Raw genomic sequence first — 22,529 nt, forward strand, 5'->3', positions numbered from 1 at the left:
GCCAGGTCTGAAACATCAGACATGGAATTTTAACCTGGAGCCAAACTCCTGGGAAGAGAGTTAAAGTAGGACATGATTTCTCAACCCCAGGGTTATTATCCTTTTGGGCTGAACAATCCCTTGCTATGGTGTCCTGTACATCGGTGGGTATTTGGCAGCTTCCCTGGCCTCCATCCACTAGGTGCTAGCAGTTGCAACAGCCTGGAATGTCCCGAGATGTTGCCAAATGTCCCCTGTGGGCAGCACTGCCAAGTCAACAGCGCTGAAATAGAGATGCTCAGAACCCTGTGTGTGGGTCTGCTTCTGCTACCTTTCGGCATCGCCCTGGGAATATGTCCTCTGCCTGGAAACAACACTCTCCCCTTTTCCATCTGTGGATGCCTCCTCTACCCCTCCCCACTCCGGTCCTCTACCCTTCCCCCTCCTCTGTGAGGCCTTCCCGGACCACACTTCACCCCCCTCCCCACGCCCACCTGACAGCCCACCCTGTCATTGCATGGCTTCTATATCAAACAAACGCTTCCCTAGGATGGTCTCAGAGTCGGACACGACTGAGTGACTTCACTTTCACTTTTCACCTTCATGCATTGGAGAAGGAAATGGCAACCCACTCCAGTGTTCTTGCCTGGAGAATCCCAGGGACGGGGGAGCCTGGTGGGCTGCTGTCTATGGGGTCGCACAGAGTCGGACACGACTGAAGCAACTTAGCAGAAGCAGCAGCAGGATGGTCTCAGTGTCTCTGGGATACACTGTCCACAGGTCAGTGTGGAGGAGGGTGGTCCAGTTCACGACCAGGCACACCCGAGGTTGAGAGAATGGCCAGAGGTCACCCTGGGCCCACTTCTGGGATTCAGATGAGATGAAACAGGGTGGGGTGGTGCTCGGGGAGGAGGGCGGGGCCGGGGTCTGGGCGGGGCGGGGCTTGGGGCGGGGCTGTGAAGGAGCGGGGCCCGGCTTGTTTCGGGGCGGGGCGGGGCTCTGGGCGCTGCTCCCCAGCCAGGCGCGGGTCCAGCTCGGCCCCCGCCGGCTCCCCGCCCCCTGCAGGTCCGCACCCGCGGGCGGGCGCGGCCCAGGAGCGGAGCGGCCAGAGGCGCTGGGCGAGCGTGGAGCCTGGCGTCGGGGCCGGGGGCGCCGGCAGGCCCGGAGGCTGCGATGAAGGCGAGCGGCGAAGACGGGGAGGCGCCGGCCGGGGGCCCGTGGGAGGAGTGCTTCGAGGCGGCGGTGCAGCTGGCTTTGCGGGCGGGACAGGTGAGAGCGGCCCAAGGCGCACGGCGGGCGCTCGGGGACTTGGGGCACAGCGGGTGTAGGGCGTGGCGGACGGAGACCCTGCGGGCAGGGACCCTGCGGGCAGAAAGGCGCGGGGCGCGAGCCGCCGAGGGGTTCCGCAGCGCCTCCGGCACACCTGTGCACCTGCCGCTCGCGCGCCGGGGCTGGTGCCCGGGGTCCCTCGGGCTGGGGGCGCAGGACGGCCTGGCGAGGGGAGCGGGGTCAAGGCGCGCGGACGGCCTCGGATTTGACCCAGGGGGCGAGACGCTGTGCGGTTGCCCGGAGTTCGAACGCGGCGCGTGGAGATAGGGCGGACCGTCTGTCCTCGAGCGTCCGGAGTCGAGAGGGTTCCGCTGCGCGAATGGAGGAACTGCTGCCCACACCGGAAGGATGAAGTAGAGCTGCGGAGCCGAAGAAACCTGCGGAGGGCAGCGCTCTCTTCGCGCTCTCGTTACGTTCTGCTCTTCCCTTCCTCGGTGCCCCGCGCCTGGGGTCCTCAGGCCACGTGCGGCGCCAAGTTAGGGGCGCTGGGGGAGGCCGGGCGCAGCCCCCTCGCTCGACAAGGCGCAGGGCTGCGTTCCGGCGATCCGAACAGAAGGTGGACGGAGGAGGAGCCCTGTCCCTGCGGCAGTTCCTTTTCTAAAGGCAGGCTGTCGCCAGTTTTGCAGTAGAAGTGCGTCCCCAGATCACAGTCACCGTGCGGTCCCTCGGCCCCCTGACAGTTAACCTCAACACTAGTGGACGCCTTCTGTTTTAGTGGACGCCTTCTGTGTTGGGGGCCCTCCCTCTGCAGTTTGAAGGACTCAAGACTCAAAGGGGCGCTGTGAGCCTTGATCCTTGGGGAGAAGGAGGACCCCAACCCCGCCTGCTACCCTGAGGAAGCTCGCGGTTGCAGGGCCAACGTCCTTCCTGGAGAGCGGGTCCCCGTGCGGGGGCACTGCCCCGCCCCTCCCTAACCCTCACTTCCTCTCCGGAGGCGCGTCCTCGGGGTATAATGGTAACTTATAGGTTCCACCGTACAACTTTCTTCCTTCAGCCTTGGAGAAGAAGCCAGTCTAGAATTCAGACACCACTGTGTAAACCCTGCTGGGTTGTTACAGGGTTTCTGTGGTTTTTCAAATTTAGATCCTTGAGGAAACAGAAGGGTTTTTGAAACCCTTTTTTTTTTTTTTTTTTAAGAAATTTGCAAATGCTCACACAGAACTTGCAACATAGCAGGCCCCGTTCTAAGGGTCTTGGGGACTTTAACTTATCTAAGAGATCTCTTCTGCTTTTGCAACTTGCCAAGAACAACAGAAAAAGCATTTTTTGACAGTGGGGTGAGGGTGCAGTAAGGATTCTGTCCTTAGGGGTCTAGTCAGGAGGCCCAGGACTGCAGCCTCCCTCCTGGGCTTTATGCTGTTGCTCCCTGCCTCCCTGACTAGAGGAGGCGGGTAGGGAGGGCCCAGTGGTCTGGTCTGGGGCTGGGACTGGACAGAAGCCACACAGGGTGGTCCTGTCCTGTGTGAAGAGGGACAGAGTGCCTTAGTGATGCTCTGACAGTAACATCACAAGGCGATGAGTGGAGAAAGCCTGGCCTGTAGCCAGTGAGCCTGGGGTGGGGAGGACAGAGGGTGCTGAGCGCTCACCCTTGACTCCTCCTCAGCCAGAGGTGTGTTTGGTGCAGGTTCCAGGGCCTCCTAGCACAGGGGTGCCTGCCCCTCCCATCCTGCTGCCCCGACGCAGCTCTGTGTGCTCAGGTCCTGAGCCAGAGGAAGGACTGGCTCCCAGGAGACTGTGTGGCCCTCCGTCTCTCAGTCATGGGTTCAGGTCAGGGCAGCCTGGACCCTTTGCTGCCGTCTCCCCTCTGCCCATCCTGAGAGGTTTCCTGGACCCCTGCGTCCTTGCCTCTCCACTGCCCAGTCCTGGGGTGCCTCGGGTGGGGGGCATCCTGGCCAGTCCAACTGCCTCACAGCTGCAGGAACCCTGCCCTGGCTGCTGGGCTTTGGGGAACAGAGTGACGTCAGCTGCCCCCCCCATCACCACCACAAGTACAGAGAGGGATATTCATTGAAATGAGTATTTATCATCTTTTATGTGATGTGTGAGCAAAAATATCTAAGAAAACTATGTTTTTTAAGTTGTTCTGCAGCATAGATCCAGGTTTTGTTGAAGCTGAAATTTAAATAATTTAGGGGCCTTCTATAAGAAAAAATATACAAAATTCAAAATTCGACATAAAAATTGTTTATTTAGAATAAAAAAAGGTCACAACAGTATACATTTTAAGATGCTCCCAAATATAACAGAATACATACAAATAGGTTTTTAACTGCTTCTCAAAACCTTCTGTAATATTTTTTCACGTTTTGGCTTCATACTGTGCATCTTCAAATGACGATGAGTTAGTAGTATGTTCTGTGCAGAGACTAGAAAGATAAATTCAAGCTTTTCTGTAGGGTGGCTCATTGAAACTGATTACTAATAGCTTTGAAAAGTTTATTTAGGCTTCAGACTTGTTACTGGTGGCTTCCTATAAATGTTTAGGCTTGCCCTCAAATTTGAGAATCCTGTTTCCTTTAACATTCTAGTTGTCAGACGGGGAAAACTTTCCTGGTGTACTCTGAGGTGGGGTGCCCCCTGTCCACCTCAAGCTGCCTGGAGCAGAGGGGCATGGTGGGGGCTCTCACCCAGCAGCCCCACTTGTCTGGTTTATGACTGTATTTTTTATCAATTATTCACACGGGGGTATTTGATAAGTGAGATACCACTAACGGGACTGTCGTGGAGCCAGCAGTGTCTTATCCTGTGTCATCCTCATCCTTTTCCCCAGAGCTCGCTGTCTTCAATTTTCTGATACTTACACCCATCTTCTAAATAGTAGCTCTTTTCTGCATCATCCACATTAGACGCTGTTGTGTCGTGTAGCTGCGTTCCCTGTCAGTCCCATTGGTGCCTGGGTTTACGTGCTGTGACCACACATATCGCAAGGGCAAGCTGGGCAGCATGGTTGTATTACAGTATTACACATTCTTTGCTTTCTTACTCAACTTGCATTTTCCCTTAAAGTTAAAAAAAAAAAGTGTTTTTTTTTTCTTTTTCTTAGTTTTCTGTGTACCTACCAACTTCCATCTTCCAACAGAATTTTTGATGGTCTCCTCGGTGTAGATACTCATGGATCTCGCTCCTGGGGCGACGTGGTCCTCACACCTTCAAGTGCATCAGAAGCACCAGGAGGGCCTTTGTGGCCGGCTGAGTCCACCCCCAGGTTCCTACCTGCTGGGTCCTGAGAGGGGCCTGGAATAAGCACCTCCACCAAATCCCCAGCTGATGTTCTTGGTTGAGAGGCTCTGCTGTACGTAGTACATTGTTGTGAGTGAGAATATAACAGTTCATTCACTCAATTCTTGAGACTTTGTACAATGTCCAGTTTGGAATTATTAGCAATGACGCTGCTCATGCAGCACTCTTGCATGTGTCTTTTGGTTACATCCATATGCATTTATGCTGGAGCTGGATTAACAGTAAGAGTGAAATTGCTGTGTCACGGGGTAGGAAATTCTACCAGGTGCTTTTCCAAGGAGGCCACATGGGTTCCCGCTTCCCCAGCAGCAGTTGGGGGTTCTCTGACAACACTTGGTGTTGTCTGTCTTTCCATTTTAGCCTCTGTGATGGGTTTGAGGCGGTGTTTTATGGTAGTTTTAATTGTATGTGCTATATGACTAAAGAACTTAAGGGCCTTTTTATGTGTTTACTGCCTTCCTAGAGATCCTCTGTTTTTAAAATAATGGTGCTAAACTGATTAGAAATATATTCATTCACTCAACAAATATTTGAGTAACTCTGGAAAGGACTTTAACCTTTACTCTGAGTGTGACTGAGGTTCAGTTTGGAGTTCTGTGTGGAGTCCTACAAGGTGAAGGGGAGTTTACCCTGACCGATGCTGGGTGGGGGGCCTGCAACACCAAAAGCGTTGCGGGCAGAAGCTTCCGATGGAAGCTATGAGAATTGTCCGAGTGAGGGGTGAGGGTGGGTCTGACTGCAGATGATGAAGAAGGCGGTAAAGCAGTTGGATTTTGTAGGCAGGTTTGCTGCCAGGTGGGAGGCGGATGTGAGAAGAGCCAGGGGTGCCTGCAAGGTTCGGGCCTGAAAAACTGGTCCATGGATTTGCCAGAACTGCGGGGGGATGGGGAGCGGGTTTGGAGGCAGAGGTCAGATATTGTGTTCTGAGCTGTAAGCTGTTGAGCTTGAATTGCCAGTGGATCTCTTCTTGCATGGAGCCCTGTGGTGGGGAGTTCACAGGAGAGGCTGAGGGTAGAGTTTGGGAGCTGTCAACCTGGGCTGGTGTCTTAGGCCAGGTCCTGCCCTGGAACACGGATGAGCAGGTTTGTCCGCCCTGAGCTCTCCTTAGGTGGATCGCAGGTTGAGCCCTGGCATTTCCTCTGGGAGATCCCCATCTGTCCTGCCTGCAGATGGAGGGGGCGGCTGGTGAGCTCAGTGTTTCTGTGTCGGTTCTGGCCTCAGCTGGCCCCACCTGCACTGGCACTCCCAGCTTCCACAGGGTGGGGGGTGACCCGCATTGACAGTTGTAACACTTTGGCCAACATTTGAAGACTCAGCCAAAACAGAACTTGTGAGCTAGCTATTGACAGAAGCAGCAGCAGCCCTATTGGCACATGTGGGCCAAGGGCCCAGGGGCAGTCTGTAGAGAGCTCTCTCACACAGAGAAGGGTTTGTGTTTTCTGTCTGTTCAGGCCTTCAACTAACTGGATGAGGCCCACCCATGTTCCAAAGGGCAAGCTGTTTTACTGATTTATATGCTCATCTCATCCAAAAACACCCTTATAGAAACACCCAGAATAACATTTGACACAGTATCTGGGTATCCAGCTGACACATCAGATTAACCATCTCATCACACTCATCATAAGTCTGGAACCTGAAATGTGACGGTACTGCCAGGCCCAAACCCCGCTTGCTCAGGCTTCTCCGCGTGTACTCTACGGTTCTGGAGCTCACATGAGTTGCTCCTTGGGGATGGGTGATAACCGTATGGTCGACTTGGAAACAGTAGCACAGAACCAAGATGGTGCACAGACAAGAAAGAGATGTCTGGACATGTCTCTGAATGATAGCCCCAGATGCTGGAGCTGATGGGGTTTGAAATTCAGGCTTCAGTGACTTCAGGCCCATATTTTATCTATTAAACATTAACAGAATGTTATTTGGAGGGAGAGACCCAGGCCAGGAGGTCTGTGAAGTGCAGGCTTAGTTAGTGAGTAGCTGAAAAACATCAATTAAAAAAACAGCACACACTAACTTATTGCTGGCAGAATGAGAATGTTTAAAATCCTTTAGACAGGGAGAAAACAGATGTGGTCAAGGGTTTTGGTGGGTAACTCACCTGGAATACCACAGATTATCCCCCGAGGATAGGACTGTTGCTAAAGGGCAAGACTGATCGAGCCTGATAAGGATTTATGTTCTAAGACACTGTCCCCAACTCTCCTCTCCGTGTAGAAAATGTCTGAAATTGAACTTTGTTAACCTAGTATTAAGGTTTGTACATCGTGTGTGCAGTAGATTTTGGGGGTTTGCCATAAGTTGTTAAGTTTCGTGAGGCCTCAGCCCCTTAGGTAGATGGACCTTCAGAGGAAGGAGACAGAGGACACTTGGGGCTATTGGCAGCCAGCTTGTCTGAAGAGCAGCGTAGTTTGGGACAATGATTCAGAAACGAAGTCTGAATATCTGGGAGTGTAACTGGATGAGAGGACACGTCCAGGGCCCAGGGGAGCAGCAGCTGGTGAAGAGGGCTGGCCAGAGCAGCACCATGGGTGGCAGAGGATGCAGGTGTGGCGTGGCCTGCCCTGTGCTGAAGGACAGGGGCCCGCAATGAAACGATCACAGGATGGCAATAGTAAATGCTAGTAGAAACGGAAAAGAAGTCCTTACAGAAGGACAGGCTTGGCATCCTCCTCGACTCACAGTCCTTTGTGTGATCTGTGTCCCGGGGCCTGACTCCACCATCGCCCCCCCCCATCAAAAAAGAAAAAGCCCGGATGACCACAGGACCCCCATGGGAGAGGGCTGGAGGGTGAGTGATGGCTCAGTGGAGCAGAAGGGGCAGGGAAGTTGAGGATGCAGAGGTGGGAGGGTGGCCTGGCTCCTGCAGAGAGGGGCTCGGGGGTCAGAGGTGGAGGTCCTTCCTCACCCCCATCCAATTAGAGTCTGGGGATGGCCTCTGCTTCCTGAAGCTTCCCAGGGCCCCATCTCCATTGCTCCGACCCAGGAGACAGAAGCCGACCCCCTAGCACGCCCGTATCATGGCAAGGGGAGAGTGTAACAGGCAGGAGGAAGCACTGAGCAAATGGTAGTCCTTTGAGGACGTGACTCAGAGGTCATACATTGATGCCCCCCACGTCCTCTCAGCCACCCTTGGGCCCAGGGCCACACCTGCCTTCACAGGAGGCCAAGGCAGGGCTGCCAGGTGGCTCGGTGCCTGCCAGCCTTGGGCTGGGCTCTGTTCCTGGAAGGAAGGCTGTCTTCTCAGGTCCGGTTGTCTCTGCTCCAGGCCAGTCCTCGAGGCCACTGTGAGCCACCATCAGGGGTGATGGGAGCCATGAGGTGCTTTCTCGTGAGAAGAGGGGGCAGCAGTGAAGGCTCCCAAGAGCCCCCAGAGAGCCTGGCACTGCCCGTCTGCCTATCTGTCCTGTCTGCCCACTGGCAGTGGGGGAAGGGCCCAACCCTGGAGCAGGAAGGGGCGGCCAGTGTCACCCACCTCCCAACCTTCATTGCAGATCATCAGAAAAGCCCTTTCTGAGGAAAAACGTGTCTCAACCAAGACGTCAGCCGCAGACCTGGTGACAGAGACGGACCACGTGGTGGAGGCCCTGATCCTGCAGGAGTTGCAGACCAGATTTCCCTCCCACAGGTAGGCGCACCCCGCTCCCCCACCCCACCCCCGAGGTCCCCCCAGGCTGCACAGACTTGCCTGGACGCGGCCCCAAGCCCGAGCCAGGGAAGGCTGTCCCCCAGGGCTACCTGCTCTCCAGGACAGGTGTCCCCGACCTTATAAGTTACCGCGTGGAGAATCTGATGCAACTGTTCATCTTTTCCTTGAGAAAGACCAGCACTCATCCAATGCTGTGCGTCTAGTTCCGGGGGAACCTGGGGCCCCAGGGGACGCTTGGACCTTGGGGAGGGAGGGGGGCTTCCTGAGCAGGAGGGTCCTCTCCTTCCTTAGGGAATCACTTACCCCAGAGCTCAGTCACCGGGTTCCTGGGTATAGACGAAGTGTCAGCCTGGCCGCTGTCCATCTGGACCAGTGAGGGGCTTCCTCCTCAGCTGCCCAGCAAGTGACCAAGGTTGCCGGACAAGCCAGTCCACACTCGCACCTTCTCCTTGCTTCTTCCTTTTAACCTGCGTCACCTGGGGGTCATGTGTGTACGTGGTGTGTACTATGTGTGCATGTGTTTGTGTTGTGTGTGTATGTATGTGTATATGTGTGTGTATGGTGTGTGTGTGTGCGTGCGTGCTATGTGTATGTGTGTTGTGTGTGTGTTTTGTGTGTGTATGTTTGTGTGGTATGTGTGTGTGGTGTGTGTATGTATATGTGGTATGTGTATGTGTGTATGTTGTATGGTGTGTGTGTGTGTTGGGTGAGTGTGTATGTATGTGTTGTGTGTGTTTGTGTGATATATATGTGTGTGTGTGGTGTGTATGTGTGTTTTGTGTGTGTGTGGTATATGTACATGTGTATGTGTGTATGGTGTGTGTGCGTGTGGTGTGGTATGTGTATGTGTGTGTTGTGTGAGTGTGTTTGTGTGATGTGTGTATGTAGGTGTGTACACGCATATTCCTGTTGGCAGCCCTTGTGTTTCAGCGTCTCTTCCTGTTTCCTTGTTTGGTGTAAAGTCAGGACCTTGACATCTGTTATAATAGTTACAGGCTCTGAAATGTTTGATTTCTTAGTTTATAAAAATCTAAATTAACTGTCAGCCTCCAAGGAATCACAATTGACCCTTAAGCAGTGTGGGTTTGAGCCATGCAGGTCCACGCAGACATGGAGTCAGTCACTCAGTATTAACACTGCAGATGTAGGCGGGGGTGCCGGCAGGTCGGCGCCCCAGCCCCGCCATGTTCCGGGGGTTGGATTCTGAGAGAATGCAGCTCAGGAACCACCACCAGGTCTGGTCCAGAGGTTCCTTCCGTCCATGTGTCGTCCAGAGGCTTCGACAGCAGTGAGGTGTCTGGGCTGGGCCTCCAGGGGTCCAGGTAGAGGCTCTGGCTGTTGCAGGGCTCTGTGTGGTAATGGCATGTGGTAATGGCACCAGGGCTCCGCGTAGAAATGGTACGAGGGCTTCTGGCACTTTGCAGTCAGACTGCTCTGACAGGCCAAATCCTGGAATCACGCTTCAGCTCCTGGTGGTTTGGATCCACTGTTGTGTCGACGTGGGGCCTGGTATCCATTTGCATGGTGTGAATTTCCATACTCCTTGCCGAGTTCAGGGCAGAAATCAGCATGTCACATGGGGGAAACCTCTTCAGAAGACCATCTGGTCCACCCAGAGCAGCAGCCCCCACCCACGGTGGGCATCAAGCTCCCTGGAGCTTTTCCAGCCCCCCTGACAAAGCCGTGGGGGATGCAAGTTCCCCCCAAGCCCCAATCAAGAGCCAAGGGTCCCCAAGCTGCAGGCGGGGGCTGCAAGGGGCGGGGGCTGGTTGCCCGGGTCAGCCGGCTCTGTCCGCCCCCCTTCTCAGCTCTGGGCCAGCTCCAGGACACTGCTCTCTGCTCTGTTGCCTAGAAAATTAAGATATCTGAGATCATCTTTCAGCAGCTCGAACGCAGGCTTGGTCTTTTCCCAATGACTAAGATTTAAGAGAAAGTACCAGAACTGGCACTAGTGGTAAAGAACTCGCCTGCCAATGCAGGAGAGGTAAGAGATGTGGGTTCCATCCCTGGGTCAGGAAGATTCCCTAGAGGAGGGCATGGTAACCCACTCCAGTATTCTTGCCTGGAGATCCCCTAGGGACAGAGAAGCCTGGTGGGTTACAGTCCATAGGATCGTAAAGAGTTGGACATGACTGAAGTGACTTAGCACTTAGCACTAGCACCAGAATTCAGGGGCATTTAAATGTATTTTAGATCAGAGACAAATTGAAAAATCTATGATGAGAAAAAAGTTGCATATGTATTGTAAGATAAAATAGTATGTTGTCATTTTTCTGTGTATCTAAGTATTTAAATATGTCCCTAAACCAAGTTGGTGTAAGATTGTCACCCTTGCTTAAGAAGGACTTTCTTTCGGAGCGTTCGCTCTTCCTCGTTTTTAGTCTTTCACAAAACAGTATTAAAGATAGATTGCAGCTGTTTTGACTTTGATAAAATAAGAAACAACCTGATATGGGCTCCCTGGTTTCACGCTGCATCACCAGGCAGCGGAGCTGGGCTGTGGCCTGACCGTTGAGGCCGAGCACCATGAGCTGGCTCCCTGGTGGACTGAAGGTGACCTTGTCACAGAGTCAACAAACTGGCCAGAGAGAAGGCCTGGGTGCACTGGGCCGTCAAAAATCACAAGGAGAGTTTTTACGACTCTTAGAGAAAACTAATAATGTGAAATGGGTTGGTCTAATTTGTCTCGAGCTGTGAACCTTATCCCTGGGCTGTTTCCTTCTGTACCTCCCACAGGCCTATGAGGCACTTTTCTGGTGGTCCAGGGGCTAAGACTCCAAGCTCCCGGTGCAAGGGGCCCCGGGGTTCAATCCCTGGTCAGAGAACTAGAGCTCACTAGATCCTGCCCCTGTTTGATCCAGAGAAGCCTGCTGGTCTCACAGCTGGGCTTTGAAATGCTGTGTCTTGGGTACCTGGCGCGTTTTCCCAGGCTGAGCTCTGTCCACTGCAGGTTCATTGCCGAGGAGGCTGCGGCCGCCGGGGCCAAGTGCGTGCTCACACCCAGCCCCACCTGGATTGTGGACCCCATTGACGGCACCTGCAACTTTGTGCACAGGTGAGCAGGCACACCCGTCTTTTCAGAAGAGGCATTTATTGAGGCAGCAGCCAGTCAGCAGACCTCTAGTGGGCTTTGGTCTCACTCGCAAGGTGATCAAGTCTTGATACTTTAAGGTTTCCCATTTGTGAGATTCGTTCAAAGCATGTAGGAGATCTTCACTTGTTTAAAAACTATTGTGTTTGTCACATTTAAACGTTGGGTTGAATTAAGAAGGATCCTTAAGGAGTCCCCTGGAGAGACAGACAGGGTTGTAAATAACACAAAGTGTCTGGCCGGCAGCCTCAGGAACGTGCAGTGTGGACAGTGGCCTTGGGGGTGAGGAGCCTGTCAGCTATCAGCTTGATCTGATGGCAAATATCAGCCCCAAACAGCAGGTTTTCGGGGGGTCGGAGGCCCTGGTGGGGAGGGGAGTGGGCTGGGGCAGTGATGGCACAACCCGGCCCTAGAAGCACTGACCGGGGGCAGGTGTCAGGGTTGTGCAGCTGGTCAGGGGCCTAAGGACACCAAGGGTGCCGTGGTTTCCACAGAAGGTGGCTCTCCCACGAGAACATGCATATAGCCCCCAGAGCTCCTGCCCTGTCCCGGGTCCCCGTCCTGCAGGGGGGCTCCCATGACCTGCATCACCCCAGCCAGACACTCAGGGAGGGCCCAGGTCCCTGGCCTGCAGTGTGGGGGGGGAGTGTCCCGTGACCTGCATCCCCCCAGCTGAATGCTTAGGGAGGGCCTCCTATAGATGACCCCAGACACCCACTTCCTTCCTTACAGTAAGGAGGTGAGTGGGCTGGGGTGTGGAGCCCTCACTTGGAGTGTTTACATGTAAGTGTGCAAAGTGATTTTGCCCATCACATGAATCGTCACCCTTTCCTGCACGAGGGTCACCTTGAGAAGTTGGTCATGGCCCTATTGGAGGCAGTGGAACAGAGTGGTCTGGTGACCCCAACAGTGCCACCAGACTAATTCTAACTAGCGTGTGACACCCTGGGGAGTTGTGTGGGACTGGGGCACATGAACCAAGCTGTGGGTCGCCGAGTACAGCCTGTGTGTGGCTACTGGGGACAGAAGGGGCCAAGCCCCGTGGTGGACAAAGGCCACATGTCTACCCCAGGACCAGAGAGAGAACCTGGACTAGAGTGTCATTTAGGAAACAAGCTTTGCGGCTGACCCTTAGTCTGCAGACACTGTCCAGGGCCACAGGGCCATGGTGACTCCTCTCCCTGCAGCTCTGACAGGACCTATCCTGCTCGTGTCCTGCTGCGTCCGGGGTAGAGAAAGTGGGGAAGGGCCTTTGAGGGTGGGGACCCCTGCTGGGCCATGGGGTGTCATGAGTGGTCCCATGGGGACAGCACCTCACAGCCTGGGAATGGTTGGTCCCAAGACTCCTGGGTTAGAACCAGCTCTTCCTTGTTCCTGCCTGTTCAGCTCTGACAGTCTTCACATAAAGGAGAGATTGTTCTGGAGACGTAAACCCACAGGCAGGCTGCGAGGTCACTGCCTGCCTTCCGTGCCATGACCACTCCTGCTGTCCTGTGTGAGGCTCACCCAGGATTCGTGTCAGGAGGGCCTGGTTGTCGCAGACCTGGACCCTCCACCTCACTGGCCACTGAGAACCAGAAAGCTGATTATTAAAATATCTCAACCGGGTCCTTTGTGGTCACTGTCTGTCCTAACAACTATCAGTCCAGCTGTCTGTCAAGGTCGCTGTCCCACAGGTCAGCTTGGCCTGCTTGTCTTGGAAGTACTTGGTGCCATTGTGGGAAGTAGCTTCTGACAAAACAAACCCAGCCATGCTGTAGAAAGGTCTTCTGTGTCTCCAGCCACACGGAGGCTGCTGAGTTTGCACGAGTCCATGATGTCACAGCATCAACCATCTGTCTCCTCTGCAGGTTCCCGACCGTGGCGGTGAGCATTGGCTTTGCTGTGAACCAGGAGGTACATAGTGGATGGAGCCCTGGCTGCCTGGGCCTTTGGCTGCTGTTTCTTTATCTCACTTCATGGTTCTAACCTGTTTTCCTGTCCTTGTCCTAAGCCTTCATTGTGACTAGTATTGATTTCAAATCCAAGAAAGGAAACAGGTGCAAACCGGTTTGGGGCATGAGGGATTGGGGCATGAGGGTTTGGAGCATAAGGGGTTGGGGTGTGAGGAGTTGGGGCATGAGGGTTTGGGGTGTGAAGGTTTAGGCTGTGAGGGTTCGGGGCTCCGCCGGCCCCACCCCCCAGGGCTTTCAGCAGGGCCGAGTATAGGGAACATTCTGGGCACGTGTTTCCAGTTAGTCTCCATTTGACCCCTGGGGCGTGTGATCGAGTAACACAATAAAGAAGCTCCTATTTTGGGAGGACATCTCTAGTCCCAATATTCTGTTAGGCCTTCATCCTCCTCTCGCTGTTGGGTGAGAGCGTGGCTGTCGCCCGGTTCCCACAGACCCTGGAACTGGGCCACATTGTGGGACCTGCGGGAAAGGCCGGGATGCAGGCTTTAGCTTCATTAGTCAACTGCAGAGATTACAGGCAGGAAGGACCTTTCCTTGCGCCCAGTTACCCTTGCCTAGGTCGGGGGCTCGAGCTGTGCAGAAGGAGCCCTTGTTAGAGTCTCGTGTTCTGTCTTCACTCTCGGCGTGAGCACAGATGGCGGGCGGGAAGGGAGTCCTGCCCGTGAGAAAGAACTTAGTTTTTGAGGTGACAATAAGTGAGAGTCTTAATGTTGATACTGATTAGGGAATCAGTCACTCACGTTATTTCTGTGTTAAACATGGTCACTGAGACGTGCATGTGGAGCGGTGAGCACAGGGGGGTGGAGGGTTCATTCTGGCCGCAGGGTCGCTGACCAGCCAGGCCTCGACCTCTGATGGGTGCAGGGAGGCCAGCCCGGTTCCAGGACTGACTTGAACTTGAGGAGCCCTATAAGTCCAGGGTCATGGGAAAGGGGAGGGGGAAAGTCACGTGCTGCCGGCCCTGGGTGGGCGCTGACTGGGGGTCCTCCAGGAGTGGGTCCTTTTCCTGCCAGCCCAGATTCCTCTTGGGCATCTGCCAGCAGCTCTCCCATTTTCTCTCTCTGTTGGCTGCCCTCCCCACCTCGGGACAGGCACACATGCTGTTCTTAACCCAGAACAGAGAGGTAGGGGAAGAGATGTAAGGAGGCTCACCTCCTCTGGACACCAGCTTGTTGGGGTCCGAGGCTGTGTGCCCCGATGTGTGTGTGGTGGGGGGCCAGCCCCTCCGGGGATCCACATTTCTTCCTGGGCTTCCCCTCCTCCCCACTCTGGGTTCTGTCATGCCCTCAGCTCTCCAGAGACATTCTGAGTTCTTCACGTGTCAGCAATTTTGAGTTTCTTGTGGGGTTTGATTGGAGTCTCAAGAGCCTTTTTTCACCTACCAGGAAAAAAACAAGAGATCTTTTTGAAGAATAAAGCCTTACCAGTTACTTTCAGTAATGCTGAAATGATATGCTCAATTATGATATCAATTTAAAATATAGTTTTATTCCTTTAAATATATCTTTAAATGTAGTGATTTAAGAAAAGAACAGTTGCTTTCACATTCAGGTCTAGGTTTGAGTGCGGACGCTGATTTGTTGAGTTCCCTCTTGAAAGCTAATTTTCACCCACACCCCTTGCGTTAGTGTCACAGCTGGAGCTTCATGGCCTTTGGTCACTGTGTCACGTTCTTTGTTTGTTTTCTGTCCCGCCTGCCTGTCCACAGCTGGAGTTTGGGGTGATTTACCACTGCACGGAGGAGCGGCTGTACACGGGCCGGAGGGGCCAGGGTGCCTTCTGCAACGGTCAGCGACTGCGCGTCTCTGGGGAGACAGGTGGGCCCTCTCATGGGAAGGGACCTGTCAAGAGTCACTGGCTCCTCCGGGCAGCCACGGGGGTCCCTTGCCAAGGTCTAGTGTCGTTGGGGACAGCGCATCCCTGGAGGACTGGACGTCGAGCTAGCCAGTGTCTCTGTGTTTCCCTTTGCTGGGCCGGGTCTGTTCTTCATTCACCTTTCATCCCAAACGAGGGAAGGAACCCAGCCACCTGTTCCCGAGTGGTCCCAGTGAGCCGGCCAGGGCGAGGGCGGAGTCGGAGGCATGTTCTGGCATTCAACACCTCTCGGTGGCCGGCCGGATGACATCACCTGGGTGGGGCCTGTAGCTCCCAAATGAGGTTGACTTTGGTTCCTGTGAGAACACGGCTGGCCGGGGAAGCCTTATCACAAGCCATGTCATACACTGCACAGGTGCTGCCAGCCCTTGTCATTCCTGGAGCAGGACAGAGGACACAGTGGCCTTTATAGAGGGTCTGCTGCTAGACTCACAGTCTGTGTGGCAAGCTGGCCTGAGAGGCGGTGAGAGGGTTCAGGGGTGTCCCTGCCCGCAGTTCCCCACAATAGTAGGGAGATGGGCCTCCAGCCCAGGCCAGGTCCACCAGGCTGAGCTCCAGTGAGAGCAGACCATGTGGATCCCCAGACTGGGGGAGAGGGGATGGCAGCCCCATAACCATGACCATGAGCAGCAGGTCTGCAGGGGAGATGACCACCATGTGGAGAATGGGCCAAGCAGGACCAAGGGCAGGCAGGCAGCCTGGAGGTCATGAGTGCCCAGAGTGTGGGTGGGGATGGGAGGAACATTACAGGGGCTGGGCGGGGTGGGTGGGGTAGGACCACGGACCGGCCACTGCCTCTGCTGCCCGGCCCCCAGCTCCTGCCCCAGGACAGTTTGGTTTGGCCCGCGTAGACAGCAGCGTTAATTACAGCCTCGCCTGCCAGAGGCGGCCAGGCAGTCAGTTGTGTAACGCTGGGGAGAGGGAGTGTGTTGTTAAACTCGTGGGTGAACTTTGTTCCACATTCATGTGCTATGACAGACGGCTTGGTCCCCACGCTCACGCCCCTCCTAGACCCTCCCGTATCCAGCCCTCCTCCCACAGCTCACACCCACCATCCGCCCCCTCTGCGACACGGAAGCCCAAGTCTCTCCATGCTCTGTTCCAAAGCCCTCCCACGATTGTTTTAAGACTCTGACTCATACAGTCCAGGGTGACAGCTTCCGCCCTGGTTGTCCTCTGTGTGCCGGGTGACTTGGTTTCCACCGGAGGTGACAGGATGTTCCTCTCAGCTGCACAACCCTTGGATATCTACACACCTAGCTTTGTCCCAACTGTGATGCCTTACGTGTGTGACTGGTCAGCTGTGCTCCTGGAACCTCGGTGTTCATACAGGCAGAGAGGCACGATGACAGCTGGGAGGGTTACGTTACATCCTGCATCCTAGCGCTCGAGAACGGCCCTGGGGCTGGTGCCCAGAATGAGAGTCATAATCAAGGCAGGAACTTGAGTCTTTGCACAGAATCAGCCAGCTCTGACCTGTTGCTGAGGCTGGGATGCATTTCTGTAGGCACTTTGTAGCCAACATCTCCTAAAATATTTATCTTTGGCTGTGCTGGGTCTTCATTGCTCTACAGGCTTTCTCTAGTTGCAGCAAGTTGGGGCTCTTCTTCGTTGCAGTGCATGGGCATTGTGGTGGTTTCTCTTATTGTGGAGCTCAGGCTCTAGGGTTTGTGGGCTCAATAGTTGTGGCTCCTGGGCTCTAGAGCCCAGGCTCAATAGTTGTGGCGCACGGGCTTAGTTGCTCTGTGGCACGTGGGATCTTCCTGGACCAGAGATCAAACCTGTGTCTCCTGTATTGGCAGGTGGAATCTTTACCATTGAGCCACCAGGGAAGCCACTTAGCCAACATTTCAGTACACATCTTTATGTCACTTTTTATCTAAGCATTGTTTTTTCTTAAACTTTTTATTTTATAGTGGAGTATAGCTGATCGACGAGGTTGTGATAGTTTCAGGTGAACAGTGAAGGGACTCAGCCATACATATACATGTATCCATTTTCCTCCAAACTCCGCTCCCATCCAGGCTGCCATTGAGGAGAGTTCCCTGTGCTATAAAGTAGGTCCTCGTTGGTTATCCATTTAAAATATATCAGTGTGTACATGTGCATTCCAATATGTCACTTTCTCTTAAACCTTTTCACCTTTTCTACCAGTTTTTTAATTTTTGAAAATTTTCTCCTTTTCACAGTCCGTTACTTGTAAAGCATGATCTATCGTGTTTGTGTTTAGTCACTCAAAGTCATCTCTGACTCTTTGCAACCCTATGCAGTTCTCCATGGAATTGTCCATGGAATTCTCCAGGCAAGAATTCTGGAGTGGGTAGCCATTCCCTTCTCCAGGGGATCTTGCCGACCCAGGAATTGAACCTGGGTCTCCTGCATGGCAGGCAGATTCTTAACCATCTGAGCTACCAGGGAAGCCCCATCATGTCTGTTTATCTTATTCATTTAGTCTGACTGTCTTTTATGAAAGTTTTCTTCTCTGATTTCTCCTGGGACCCCTCCCCTCTACTTGTGAATGATGCTCTCCCATGCATTCTCCATTTTTCACTTATAGCTGCTTCTGTTTTGTTGGCAGATCTTTCAGGAAATCTTTAATCAACTGGAGAGATGTTATTCTGCTTCCTGTTCTCTTTCTTCCTGTGATAATGGCGTATGAGATTCAAATATCATTCTTTTACATTCTTGCTACTTGAAATTTGTAGTCCTGAGCTCTGGAAGTTGAGGAGATGGGCTGGGCAGGGGAAGGCACTTTCTGTCCTTTAGTGGCTCTGGGGCTCCCTCTCCTGGTCTGTTTGTGAAGTGTCTGCAAAGTTGGCTCTTTCTTGGATGGTTGGCTCTGCCCCTCCCCCACGGCGGCCGTCATCTCCTTGGTCCTGCTCCCCTGATTCCAGCCCAGTGAGCATGGGGTTCACTCCCATGAGTGTCTGCTCTGTGGGTCCTGCCCGGAGAGGCCCTGGAACGTCAGTTACAAGAAGTTGTGGGGCTGTCGACGCCCGCTCTTCAGACCTTGCCCCCTGCAAAGGGCTCCCCCGGCCCCTCAGTCTATTGCAGATTTTGAGGGTCTCCTGCTCGGTTTTGTGGTTGGTTTCGTCTATTTTTTGTGTTTTACTCTCCAAGCTGCTGTTTCTGTCGGAGGATATTTGGAAGAAGTCACGTGGGTGTCCATGGCGGTCTTTATAGGATTCTCAACAGCGTTTTTTCCCCTCAGTTACTTGTTTCTTTAGAACATAAAGTCTTGCGATGACAGTCACATGACATGAAATTAACTGCTGTAAACTGAGCAGTTCTCTGGTCCTGGGCTCAGTCGAGGTGGCCCTCCTCCCAGCCCCCAGCTTGCTTTCTGTCTAGTTCTGGGCTTTTCAGTGAGGTAGTACGGCTAATATTACTTTTCACGTGAGGGGCTCATGGCCTGTAAGGATCTGGAGGCAGGAGCACGTGTGTGACACGCGATGGCCCAAGGCGCCACGGGGAACTGCCAGGCCTGTGCTCACTGCCCAGAGGTGAAGGCTCGGTGTAGTGAGGCCGCGTTTCAGGGCAGAGGACTTGCCTCCCTAGCTTCTAGGCTGTGAAACCTCTCTCAAGACACCCTCACTCTGATCCTCAGCCAGATAAAGGTTTTCAAATGGTTAGAAGTCATGGCCGCTTCATGGATTACAGCCTTGTCGTGACAAAGGGGCTTGTGTCACTTGATGAAGCTATGAACCATGCCCAGCAGGGCCTCGCAAGAGGGATGGGCCGTGTCGCCGACCGGCGTCTGCCGCCCCCTGGTGTCAGGATGGGGAAGTGCCGGGTGTGGCCAGGTTTTGTGGTTGCTATGCTAAGTCACTTCAGTCATGTCTGACTCTGCGCGACCCCATAGACCCATAGACGGCAGCCCACCAGGCTCCCCCGTCCCTGGGATTCTCCAGGAGACACAGCCCGCAACCCGGAGTGGAGGCGAGGGAGGAGAGAAGGTGGCGGGTCTCCTGGACCCCAAGCAGTGAGTGACATGAAAGTCACTCAGTCGTGTCCGGCTCTTTGCAACCTCATGGCTCCAGGCCAGAATACTGGAGTGGGTAGCCTTTCCCTTCTCCAGGGGATCTTGCCAACCCAGGGATCGAATACAGGTCTCCCGCATGGCGGGTGGATTCTTTACCAGCTGAGCCATAAGGGAAGCCCAAGAACACTGGAGGGGTAGCCTGTCCCTTCTCCAGAGGATCTTCCCAACCCAGGAATCGAACCGGGGAGGACCCCGAGCAGGAGAGTCAGGGTGTGACTGGTCAGCCTGACCTCCCTTTTCCAGGTCAGAAACCTCTGCAGCGTCAACCACGCAAGGAGGACACGGAGTGTGAGCAGGAGTAGAAGGCCGGTGCGACGTTCGTTTCGGGGAGCACCCTGATTGTGTGGTGGGAGCCACGCTATGACATTTCTAATGGGGGGGGATATTCTCTCCATGCAGACCTGTCCAAGGCCCTGGTTCTGACAGAAATTGGACCCAGACGGGACCCCGCGACCCTGAAGCTGTTCCTGAGCAACATGGAGAGGCTGCTCCACGCGGGTGCCCATGGGTACGCCTCCCCTCCCAGGACCTCCGGGCAGGCACAGCAGCCAGCTACTCCCTGGGTGGGAGCAGGGCACACACATGCCAGCCAGTCCGCAGCCCGGAGCTCCACAGCCCCGGGTGGGGGCAGGGCCCTGAGCTCAGCACCCTCTGTGACATCAGTGATGCCCCACCCCCTCAGTCTCCCCTGGGTCTGCCCTATGACAGCAGCTGCTCCACGTGGTCTAAATCCAAGGTCATCGAGGGTCCGCAGAGTGAAGGCTGAGTTCTTCCGTTGCAGCACCAGCCACACTTCAGGCTCCGCAACTGAGGGCTGGTCCGTCAGCATAGGTGGTTCTGTTGGGCAGCACCGCTCTGGGCTCAGAGCTCAGAGTAGAGATTGTGGGAAGAGGCCCTGGGCTCCTGTCCAGCTTCTGAGTCAGGAGACCTTCAGGGGGCACCGCTGGAGCAGGGCCATTCAGTGTGCTCACCCCCTCCCTCTCTGGCAGGGTTCGTGTTATCGGCAGCTCCACCCTGGCACTCTGCCATCTGGCTGCGGGCACCGCCGACGCCTACTACCAGTTTGGCCTGCACTGCTGGGACCTGGCTGCAGCCACAGTCATCATCAGGGAAGCTGGGGGCGTTGTGATGGACACGTCAGGTGAGCTTGGCCGTCAGGCTGCTCTCCATCCCCAGGGGTGTGTCCCCCGGAGAGACGCGCAAGCTCAGACAGACATCCTCCCACCTCTCCTGACAGACAGGTCGGGAAGACAGTGGGCCAGGCCAGAGGGCTTCTCCCGCTGCCTGGTGTGGAAATGGACCCAGGGTCAGGACTCGGGTGGGGTTGGGGGAGGGCAGGCAGTGTTTTCTAAGCTCTCACGTCCACCAAGACCGCAGAGCTGGCCATGTGCACCCCAATCTAATGACGAGATTTTAGGTGGTGATCCAAGAGGTGACCTATCCCTTTGCCTGGAGGTCACCACCCTAGTGATTGGCCCCACAGGGGCAAGTCCCGCCCCAGAGACGCCCATGCAGCCACCTCTTACGTCAGGGTTCTTGTGGAGCCTGTTCTCCCCAACCTTTGCTCCAGAGCCTGTTGTGGACATGCCAGGCTCCCAAATAACCTTTGGGGCCTGTGCTGGCCTTTCCCTGTTGCTCCTTCTCCTCGGGGCCTGGTGGAACTGCAGGGGGGTGGGGCATGATGTGAAGACACGTTGGCTTTGGGTATCAAGGAAAGGCAGACCCATCACAGCTGAAGACATGTCTGTCCTGTATGTGAGTACGTGAGCATGCATACACACAGACATACATGTGCACCAAGGTCTCCTGGATGTGACCACATGAGCGTGAACACAGACAAACACGTGTGTGCACCACGGTCTCTCAGATATGACCATGTGAGCACACACACGCTAATGTGTGTGTACCACGGTCCCCCAGATATGACCATGTGAGCACAGACAAACATGCATGTGCACCAAGGTCTCTCAGACGTGACCACAAGTACACACACATACAAACATGCGTGTGTATCAAGATCTCCTGGATGTGACCACATGAGCACATGCACTGGCAAGTACCCATGTGCACCAGGGGCTTCTGGATGTGAGCACACACAAACAGATGTGTGCACCAAGGTCGCCAACGAGTCCATTAGACCTTTTCACACCTCCAGGAGGCTGAGGTCCTTCATCCTGTCCCAGATATCCGGTGCCTAGAGCATCCATTTCAGGGGCCTGTCAGAAAGGTTACCCCCAGCCTCCCCAGGCCTGCGGGGTCCCTGGAGCCCCAAGCACACAGAGGTTGAGAACTGCCTCCTGTCTTGAGCCTCAGGCACTGCACCTGAAGCTGGTATCCCCTAGCATAGCCTCAGGACACGCTGGGCCTGCAGGCTGGATGGACCAGGTCAGGCAGAGCAGGGCTGGCGCTCACCCCTCACCTGATGCCCTGTTCCTCTGTCCACAGGCGGGCCACTGGACCTCATGTCATGCAGGGTGGTTGCTGCAGGCACACGGGAGATGGCGGTGCTCATTGCCCAGGCCCTGCAGACAATTAACTACGGGCGGGACGATGAGCGGTGAGGGGAGCAGACACAGGGCCACACTGGATGGGGTCTATCGGGAGCCTGGAGCTGGTGAGACCCTGAACAACAGGAATTCCTGATCCCCAGAAGAGCCATCAGGCCGAGCCTGGCTGTCCGGCCGAGCCTGTGTCTGGGCACCTTTGCTGTCTGGTGTCTTTTCTCTGTGACCTCACGTCAGGTTAGTCCAGCCATCCACCAGGGCTGGAACCCAGATCTCACAGGACATATGTGCTGATACTGCAATCATGATTTTGTTTCCAGAATGCAAATCTCAGGTGATAAGGCTTTAGAACTGCTGATAAAGCAGGCTTGTTCTCAGCACCCCTCCCCGGCCCCCCATGACACTTCAGAATACAATAAACCAAGTGACGCCACTCTGCTTATGTTTCCCTCCACAAGTGTGTCTCCTGTTTCCCCTAATGACCCCAAAATCCACAGGCCCTTTAGGGAAGTTGTTGGCATGTTACAGCCCAGAGTCCACACATGGTTTGTTGTCTGCCTGCCACTGGTGATGACAACTTCAGTCATTATCGCGTCTGTATTTAAAATCCAAGGCATGGGTCAGACTGAAGAAAACCTAACCAAAATCAAACCTCGAAAATCCTATTGTTTTTGTGATCAGTTTAATGAAGAAAAGTATTTTCTTGGCCTTATTTTTTTTGCTCTTTAGGAAGAGGAATTCTATATAAGAACAATTCTAATGAGGACGTTCTCTGGCTGAACTTAAACATTCACTGAGGTTTAAGAATCAAGAAAGTCAGTCTTAGGACAGAGGAAGTTCCAGTCATGCTTAACCTTCTCCCTTG

At 54.4% G+C, this 22,529-nt stretch overlaps 1 protein-coding gene across 1 annotated transcript; it reads left to right on the forward strand.

Annotated features, from left to right (window-relative positions):
* Positions 1–1,046: 1,046 nt before the first annotated feature.
* Positions 1,047–22,102, forward strand: IMPA2 (inositol monophosphatase 2). The gene is made up of 8 exons (XM_061399960.1): positions 1,047–1,248; positions 8,043–8,176; positions 11,148–11,252; positions 13,139–13,184; positions 14,952–15,060; positions 19,560–19,668; positions 20,150–20,301; positions 21,606–22,102. The coding sequence occupies exons 1-8, from the start codon at positions 1,153–1,155 to the stop codon at positions 21,719–21,721; spliced, it is 867 nt and encodes a 288-aa protein (XP_061255944.1). The 5' UTR covers positions 1,047–1,152; the 3' UTR covers positions 21,722–22,102.
* The last annotated feature ends 427 nt before the right edge of the window (positions 22,103–22,529 follow it).

The sequence above is a fragment of the Bos javanicus genome, chromosome 24, assembly GCF_032452875.1.
Source record: "Bos javanicus breed banteng chromosome 24, ARS-OSU_banteng_1.0, whole genome shotgun sequence".
Lineage (NCBI taxonomy): Eukaryota > Metazoa > Chordata > Mammalia > Artiodactyla > Bovidae > Bos > Bos javanicus.